The sequence below is a fragment of the Entelurus aequoreus genome, linkage group LG14 (assembly GCF_033978785.1).
Source record: "Entelurus aequoreus isolate RoL-2023_Sb linkage group LG14, RoL_Eaeq_v1.1, whole genome shotgun sequence".
In the NCBI taxonomy this organism is placed as follows: domain Eukaryota; kingdom Metazoa; phylum Chordata; class Actinopteri; order Syngnathiformes; family Syngnathidae; genus Entelurus; species Entelurus aequoreus.
In genome coordinates, this window is record NC_084744.1 from 57845526 (window position 1) to 57855525 (window position 10000).

A 10000-nucleotide genomic window follows, 5' to 3' on the forward strand; every position below is an offset into this window, starting at 1 on the left:
GTACCGGGCGGACGAAGCCGAGCTCTAACCATGCCGTCTGGTATGACCTCCCCCAGGCCTGGACGAGTCCGACAGCATCTACATCTTCACGGACGAAGAGGTCATCGAGTACGACGGAGAGCTGGCCGCCGACACGCTCGTGGAGTTCGTCTTTGATGTCCGTGAGGATATAATCTCACAGTTAATAACCTCCAGTCCATAGAAAACTACTCGCTTTTCCCGGAACGTAGCCTCTTACCCTGCTTGCCTTGGTTCTCGCCCCCCCCCCCCCACCCTCCCTCCTCCTATCCTTCTCCACAGCTTCTAGAAGACCCGGTGGAAATCCTTGACAACAATCGGGAACTGAAAGGTTTTGCGAACATCGAAGAGGACATCAAATTGGTGGGCTACTTTAAGAGTCACAAGTCAGAACGTAAGAATCTGTACTGTGATTGCGCCACAATAATAATCATTATCATGCGCTTTTAAGCTCTCAGACACCTGATTGTGATTGTTTACTAACAACACATCCACGTTAAGATCAGCTTGCTGCAATAAGTCATCCTTACTTCACGTACTAGTCGGGGGTCCTTCATGGCTTTCTGTGTCACTTTTCAGATTATGAGGCCTTTGTTGATGCCGCTGAAGAGTTCCATCCCCACGTCAAGTTCTTTGCAACGTTCAATCCCAAGGTGGGTCATCTGGGGTTCATCCTTGAACCAGTCCTGGACTACCACTACCACTCAAAACATATCGGTGACACTTTAGTATGGGGAACATATTCACCATTAATTAGCTGCTTATTAAAGGCCTACTGAAAGCCACTACTAGCGACCACGCAGTCTGATAGTTTATATATCAATGATGAAATCTTAACATTGCAACACATGCCAATACGGCCGGGTTAACTTATAAAGTGACATTTTAAAATTCCCGGGAAATATCTGGCTGAAACATCGCGGTATGATGACGTATGCGCGTGACGAAGTCCGAGTAACGGAAGTTATGGTACCCCGTAGAATCCTATACAAAAAGCTCTGTTTTCATTTCATAATTCCACAGTATTCTGGACATCTTTTGCAATTTTTTTAATGAACAATGAAGGCTGCAAAGAAGACAGTTGTAGGTGGGATCAGTGTATTAGCAGCGGACTACAGCAACACAACCAGGAGGACTTTGTTGGAGCGCTAGCCGCGCTAGCCGCCGACTTCACCTTGACTTCCTACGTCTCCGGGCCGCCAAACGCATCGGGTGAAGTCCTTCGTCCTTCTGCCGATCGCTGGAACGCAGGTGAGCACGGGTGTTGATGAGCAGATGAGGGCTGGCTGGCGTAGGTGGAGAGCTAATGTTTTTAGCATAGCTCTGTGAGGTCCCGTTGCTAAGTTGCTAAGTTAGCTTCAATGGCGTCGTTAGCACAGCATTGTTAACCTTCGCCAGCCTGGAAAGCATTAACCGTGTATTTACATGTCCACGGTTTAATAGTATTGTTGATTTTCTATCTATACTTCCAGTCAGGGGTTTATTTATTTTGTTTCTATATGCAGTTAAAGCAAGATGCTATCACGTTAGCTCGTAGCTAAAGCATTTCGCCGATGTATTGTCGTGGAGATAAAAGGCACTGAATGTCCATTTCGCGTTCTCGACTCTCATTTTCAAGAGGATATAGTATCCCAGGTGGTTTAAAATACAAATCTGTGATCTACAATAGAAAAAGGAGAGAGTGTGGAATCCAATGAGCCAGCTTGTACCTAAGTTACGGTCAGAGCGAAAAAAGATACGTCCATCGCTGCCTCTCAAGTCCTTCACTGTAACGTTCCTCATCTACGAATCTTTCATCCTCGCTCAAATTAATGGGGTAATCATCACTTTCTCGGTCTGAATCTCTCTCGCTCCATTGTAAACAACGGGGAATTGTGAGGAATACTAGCTCCTGTGACGTCACGCTACTTCCGCTACAGGCAAGGCTTTTTTTTATCAGCGAGCAAAAGTTGCGAACTTTATCGTCGATTTTCTCTACTAAATCCTTTCAGCAAAAATATGGCAATATCGCGAAATGATCAAGTATGACACATAGAATGGATCTGCTATTCCCGTTTAAATAAAAAAAAATCATTTCAGTAGGCCTTTTAAGGCCTACTGAAGCCCACTACTACCGACCACGCAGTCTGATAGTTTATATATCAATGATGAAATCTTAACGCTGCAACACATGCCAATACGGCCGGGTTAGATTAGTAAAGAGCAATTTTAAATTTCCCGCGAAATATCCTGCTGAAAACGTCTCGGTATGATGACGTTTGCGCGTGACGTCACGGGTTGTAGCGGACATTTTGGGACAGCATTGTGGCCAGCTATTAAGTCGTCTGTTTTCATCGCAAAATTCAACAATATTCTGGACTAGGGATGTGCGTATCGATCCTGTGGTATCGATATATCGATACTCACACGCTACTCATTTGGCATCACTTTTCTGAAAAAAGTATCGATATAAACCAAAAAACGGCGTGTGGGGGGTGCAAGCATCACTTTCAGATGTTTTTGATGACTTACTTAAGTTACTATGTGCTGGGACACCCGTGTACCTGGCAGAGTATAGAGCTGGCCCAGTCACGTGACAGGAGACAGCCAATGAGCGTGGTCAACGTGCAACACACACACACACACACACACACACACACACACACACACACACACACAGCCAGCCGACAGCGATGCAGCCAGGCATATCCAGTGTTGTCCAATTGTTGACTTAAAACAGGCATTGTTTTGTTTTTTTTAGTAATGTTTACTGAATATTTTTGTTTAAATGATTATCCTAAATTCAAATAATTTCCACACAGGGGAATTTACTGTTAGTTGAAAATTGCTTGAGTATTTAAAAGAAGATAAGAAAGAGATACAATTTGGAGATTCTTCATCTTTGCATTACAGTTTTATTTTTTTCCAAGAAAATCTTGAATATATGATTGAATGTGATTTTGGTTTTAATCTGTAACATGATTTCTTACATTTCGAAAACATTAGCCTATTTCCTATTTCATTAATTGCTAATTATATCACAAACTTTAAAAAATAACTGCAGCTTCTTGCAATTCGGATTTGACTGTTAATTGGAAAGCCCTAATATTTAATTATTATTATATATAATATATAGTTATTATTATATATAATATTTAATTTATTTTTCATATTTATGTTATTTATTTTAATTTTACTTTTATTATATATTGACCATAATAAATGTGGTATAAATGGTCTGTATTTGTCTTGTGATTTGTCTTAAATAATAACAATAGTAATAATATTTCTGACTGACAAAAAAATCGGTATCGTATCGGTATCGATGAAAATGCAAGAAAAAGTATCGGTATCGTATCGAATCCTAAAAGTGTGGTATCGCCCATCCCTATTCTGGACATCTGTGTTGGTGAATCTTTTGCAATTTGTTCAATGAACAATGGAGACAGCAGAGAAGAAAGCTGTAGGTGGGAAGCGGTGTATTAGCGGCCGGCTGCAGCAACACTAACACGTAGCTGGTGTTTCATTGTTTACGTTCCCGAAAAATGACAGTCAAGCTTTACCTGTGGAGAACTGGGACAACAGAGACTCTTACCAGGAGGACTTTGAGTTGGATACGCGCTACCGTGAGTACGCAGCTGCGGCTTCCAAACATTTGATCGCTTGCCCGTACGTGCGTGCCGCTATGTGCATGTCACGTACGTAACTTTAGGGAAATATATGTGCTGTATGAACTTTGCGGAAGTGAACGGTACTTTGGGCTGTGGGATTGAGTGTGTTGTGCGGGTGTTTGAGTTGTATTGGCGGGTTATATGGACGGGAGGGGGGAGGTGTTTGTTATGCGGGATTAATTTGTGGCATATTAAATATAAGCCTGGTTGTGTTGTGGCTAATGGAGTATATATATATATGTCTTGTGTTTATTTCATACTTGCCAACCTTGAGACCTCCGATATCGGGAGGTGGGGGGAGAGGGGGGGGCGGCGTGGCTAAGGGCGTGGTTAAGAGGAGAGTATATTTACAGCTAGAATTCACCAAATCAAGTATTTCATATATATATATATATATATATATATATATATATATATATATATATATATATATATATATATATATATATATATATATATATATATATATATATATATATATGTGTGTATGAAATACTTGACTTTCAGTGAATTCTAGCTATATATATATATATATATATATATATATATATATATATATATATATATATATGTGTATGAAATACTTGACTTTCAGTGAATTCTAGCTATATATATATATATATATATATATATATATATATATATATATATATTTTTTTTTTTAATTTTATTATACATATAAATAAAATATTTGAATTTCAGTGTTCTGCAGGCTATCCAGTAGATGGCAGTATTGTCCTGTTTAAGAGTGTCACAACATTGCTGTTTACTGCAGACGAACTGCTTTACGGTAGACTAAACGTGACTGCTGTTGTTGTGTGTTGTTACCGCGCTGGGAGGACGTTAATGAAACTGCCTAACAATAAACCCCCATAAGAAACCAAGAACTCTCTCTCCTTGTTGTGCACTCTACTCTCTAAAAGTTGTAGATGTTATGACGTCATCGGGCAGGCAAGCTGTTTGTATTGTGGGAAAGCGGACGTGAGAACAGGCTGTCCCCACTCAGGTCCGCATTGAGCTGGAGGGGGCGTGGCCTCCAGCTCCGGCTGAATACCGGGAGTTTGTCGGGAGAAAATCTCTGCCGGGAGGTTGTCGGGAGAGGCGCTGAATACCGGGATTCTCCCGCTAAAAACGGGAGGGTTGGCAAGTACGGTTTATTTACTGTTTTAGTCATTCCCAGCTGAATATCAGGTCCCACCCGCCTCTCACAGCATCTTCCCTATCTGAATCGCTTCCACTGCCCTCTAGTTGTTATGCGGGATTAATTTGTGGCATGCCCTCTAGTCCTTCACTCTCACTTTCCTCATCCACAAATCTTGCATCCTCGCTCAAATTAACGGGGAAATCGTCGCTTTCTCGGTCCGAATCGCTCTCGCTGCTTGGTGGCCATGATTGTAAACAATGTGCAGATGTGAGGAGCTCCACAACCTGTGACGTCACGCTACTTCCGCTACAGGCAAGGCTTTTTTTATCAGCGACCAAAAGAGTCAAACTTTATCGTTGATGTTCTCTACTAAATCCTTTCAGCAAAAATATGGCAATATCGCGAAATGATCAAGTATGACACATAGAATGGATCTGCTATCCCCGTTTAAATAAGAATATCGCATTTCAGTATGCACATTAGTAACATATTGGCTCTAAATTAGTCATTATTAAGTACTTATTAATGCCTTATTCTGCATGGCCTAACCCTAACCCTCTAACCCTAACCAAATAACTCAGTCTTTTTTACTTACAATATGTTCCCCTAGTGTATGAATAACTAAATAAAGTGTTACCAACATATCAATTCAGGGGGGGTGTATATTGTAGCGTCCCGGAAGAGTGCTGCAAGGGGTTCTGGGTATTTGTTCTGTTGTGTTTATGTTGTGTTACGGTGCGGATGTTCTCCCGATATGTTTGTCATTCTTGTTTGGTGTGGGTTCACAGTGTGACGCATATTTATAACAGTGTTAAAGTTGTTTATACGATCACCCTCAGTGTGACCTGTATGGCTGTTGACCAAGTATGCATGGCATTCACTTGTGTGTGTGTGAAAAGCCGTAGATAGTATGTGACTGGGCCGGCACGCAAAGGCAGTGCCTTTAAGGTTTATTGGCGCTCTGTACTTCTCCCTACGTCCGTGTACCACTCATTTAAAAAGTCATAAATGTTACTTTTTGAAACCGATACCGATCATTTCCGATATCACATTTTAAAGCATTTATCGGCCGATAATATCGGCAGTCCGATATTATCGGACATCTCTAGTTTTAAAGTTAAAGTACCAATGATTGTCACACACACACTAGGTGTGGTGAAATTAACCTCTGCATTTGACCCATCCCTTTGTTCACCACCTGGGAGGTGAGGGGGAGCAGTGAGCAGCAGCGGTGGCCGCGCCCGGGAATCATTTTTGGTGATTTAACCCCCAATTTCTACCCTTAATGCAGGGAGGTAATGGGTCCCATTTTTATAGTCTTTGGTATGACTCGGCCGGGGTTTGAACTCACGACCTACTGATCTCAAGGCGGACACTCTAACCACAAGGCCACTGAGCAGGTTTTTAAAAAATGGGGCCTCCAAATAAAATCATGCTTAGGGCCCCAATTTAGCTAAGGGAGTCCCCGGCTGGTTGGACAAATTTGGCACCATTCTTTGATTTATGTCTCTTTGGTTCTTCCGTTGTTGCCAACAGGTTGCCAAGGCTCTGGATCTGAAGCTTAACGAGGTCGACTTCTACGAGCCCTTCATGGAGGACCCCGTCGTCATCCCAGGAAAACCTTACACCGAGGAAGAGCTGGTGAAATACATCGAAGAAAACGACAGGTGAGTCCGGTTCGGAAATGGATTCTTGTGGGTAACTTTGTCGTTTCCGTGTGCTGTTGAAGGCCGACTCTGAGGAAGCTGCAGCCCCACAACATGTACGAGATCTGGGTAAGATTCTTTTTCATTGTTTCTTTACTTTATCGTTGAAAATGATGTCAATCGGGTGTGTTTTGTCCCCAGGAGGATCATGTTGACGGTGAACACATCATCGCTTTTGCCGAGGAGACTGACCCAGGTACAAACCAATAAAACTGGTAGAACCGGGAAACAGTTTGGGACCAACGTAGTTTTTCTATTTCCTAAGACGGCTACGAGTTCTTGGAGATTCTGAAGGAAGTTGCCGAGGACAACACGCACCACCCCCACCTCAGTATTATCTGGATTGACCCTGATGACTTCCCCCTGGTAGGAATGGTTCCCTTTCTGCTGACTCACCAGGTTTTCTTTGCAGAAGTCATTCAGTTATTGCGAGTGGTAGTGGTTCACATAGCTGATTTTAGTACTGTTCACCTCCATCACAGTACAGATTCTTAGGTTCTGACCTTAGTTCTTAGGTCCTCTTCCATGTTCTCTAAGCCTTTCAGTGAACTTTCGGGGTATAAGACAATGGATGACCTGTGACTCCTTCCTCTCCCTGCAGCTTGTACCTCACTGGGAGAAGATTTTTGGAATCGACCTGTCCACCCCACAGATCGGTGTTGTGGAAGCTGATGATGTAAGTTGATTCTCTTCAAAGTGGTCCCGGTAGACCCAGGACATCGAAACGACGTTGAGAACTTGTTGAATTATTAGGTCCTGACGTTGACCAACTCAAACCTAACCTAAATGCTTTTTGACGACGTTTAATCAATGTTGGGTTCTGACGTTGATTTGACCATTGGAATTTGGTCATTTCCCAAGCAATATTCTACAACACAAATACAACGTTGAAACAACAACGTTTAATCAATGTCAGGTTCTGACGTGGATTTGATCATTGAATTTTGGTCATTTCCCAACCAATATTCTACAACACAAATACAATGTTGAAACAACAACGTTTAATCAACGTTGGGTTCTGACGTGGATTTGATCATTGAATTTTGGTCATTTCCCAACCAATATTCTACAACACAAATGCAACATGCTTTTTGACGACGTTTAATCAATGTTGGGTTCTGACGTGGATTTGACCATTGAATTTTGGTCATTTCCCAACCAATACTCTACAACACAAATACAACGCGCTTTTTGACGACGTTTAGTCAATGTCGAGTTCTGACGTAGATTTGACCATTGAAATGTAGTCATTTCCCAACCAATATTCTACAACACAAATACAACGTTGAAACAACAACGTTTAATCAACGTTGGGTTCTGACGTTAATTTGACCATTGGAATTTGGTCATTTCCCAACCAATATTCTACAACACAAATACAACATTGAAACAACATGCTTTTTGACGACGTTTGATCAATGTCGGGTTCTGACGTTGATTTGACCATTGGAATTTGGTCATTTCCCAACCAATATTCTACAACACAAATACAACGTTGAAACAACAACGTTTAATCAACGTTGGGTTCTGACGTGGATTTGACCATTGAATTATGGTCATTTCCCAACCAATATTCTACAACACAAATGCAACGTGCTTTTTGACGACGTTTAATCAACGTTGGGTTCTGACGTGAATTTGACCATTGAATTTTGGTCATTTCCCAACCAACATTCTACAACACAAATGCAACGTTGAAACAACAACGTTTAATCAACGTTGGGTTCTGACGTTAATTTGACCATTGGAATTTGGTCATTTCCCAACCAATATTCTACAACACAAATACAACGTTGAAACAACATGCTTTTTGACGACGTTTAATCAATGTTGGGTTGTGACGATTTGACGATTGAATTTTGGTCATTTCCCAACCAATATTCTACAACACAAATACAACGTTGAAACAACATGCTTTTTGACGACGTTAAATCAATGTTGGGTTCTGACGTGAATTTGACCATTGAATTTTGGTCATTTCCCAACCAACATTCTACAACACAAATACAATGTTGAAACAACAACGTTTAATCAACGTTGGGTTCTGACGTAGATTTGACCATTGAATTTTAGTCATTTCCCAACCAATATTCTACAACACAAATACAACGCGCTTTTTGACGACGTTTAGTCAATGTCGAGTTCTGACGTAGATTTGACCATTGAAATGTAGTCATTTCCCAACCAATATTCTACAACACAAATACAACGTTGAAACAACAACGTTTAATCAACGTTGGGTTCTGACGTTAATTTGACCATTGGAATTTGGTCATTTCCCAACCAATATTCTACAACACAAATACAACGTTGAAACAACATGCTTTTTGACGACGTTAAATCAATGTTGGGTTCTGACGTGAATTTGACCATTGAATTTTGGTCATTTCCCAACCAACATTCTACAACACAAATACAATGTTGAAACAACAACGTTTAATCAACGTTGGGTTCTGACGTTGATTTGACCATTGGAATTTGGTAATTTCCCAAGCAATATTCTACAACACAAATACAACGTTGAAACAACAACGTTTAATCAATGTCAGGTTCTGACGTGGATTTGATCATTGAATTTTGGTCATTTCCCAAGCAATATTCTACAACACAAATACAACGTTGAAACAACATGCTTTTTGACGACGTTTAATCAATGTTGGATTCTGACGATTTGACCATTGAATTTTGGTCATTTCCCAACCAACATTCTACAACACAAATACAACGTTGAAACAACATGCTTTTTTACAACGTTTAATCAATGTTGGGTTCTGACGTGGATTTGACCATTGAATTATGGTCATTTCCCAACCAATATTCTACAACACAAATGCAACGTGCTTTTTGACGACGTTAAATCAATGTTGGGTTCTGACGTGAATTTGACCATTGAATTTTGGTCATTTCCCAACCAACATTCTACAACACAAATACAACGTTGAAACAACAACGTTTAATCAACGTTGGGTTCTGACGTTGATTTGACCATTGAATTTTGGTCATTTCCCAACCAATATTCTACAACACAAATACAACGTTGAAACAACATGCTTTTTGACGACGTTTAATCAATGTTGGATTCTGACGATTTGACCATTGAATTTTGGTCATTTCCCAACCAACATTGTACAACACAAATACAACGTTGAAACAACATGCTTTTTTACAACGTTTAATCAATGTTGGGTTCTGACGTGGATTTGACCATTGAATTATGGTCATTTCCCAACCAATATTCTACAACACAAATGCAACGTGCTTTTTGACGACGTTAAATCAATATTGGGTTCTGACGTGAATTTGACCATTGAATTTTGGTCATTTCCCAACCAACATTCTACAACACAAATACAACGTTGAAACAACAACGTTTAATCAACGTTGGGTTCTGACGTTGATTTGACATTGAATTTTGGTCATTTCCCAACCAATATTCTACAACACAAATACAACGCGCTTTTTGACGACGTTTAGTCAATGTC

At 40.6% G+C, this 10000-nt stretch overlaps 1 protein-coding gene across 1 annotated transcript in view; it reads left to right on the plus strand.

Moving 5' to 3' along the window:
- Positions 1-10000, plus strand: part of casq1a (calsequestrin 1a) — a 112208-nt gene that overhangs the window by 8501 nt on the left and 93707 nt on the right. Inside the window, 8 exon segments of the mRNA XM_062070319.1 lie at positions 57-157; positions 301-412; positions 598-671; positions 6349-6479; positions 6542-6587; positions 6660-6714; positions 6784-6884; positions 7120-7194. Coding sequence (XP_061926303.1) covers positions 57-157; positions 301-412; positions 598-671; positions 6349-6479; positions 6542-6587; positions 6660-6714; positions 6784-6884; positions 7120-7194 — 695 coding nt within the window.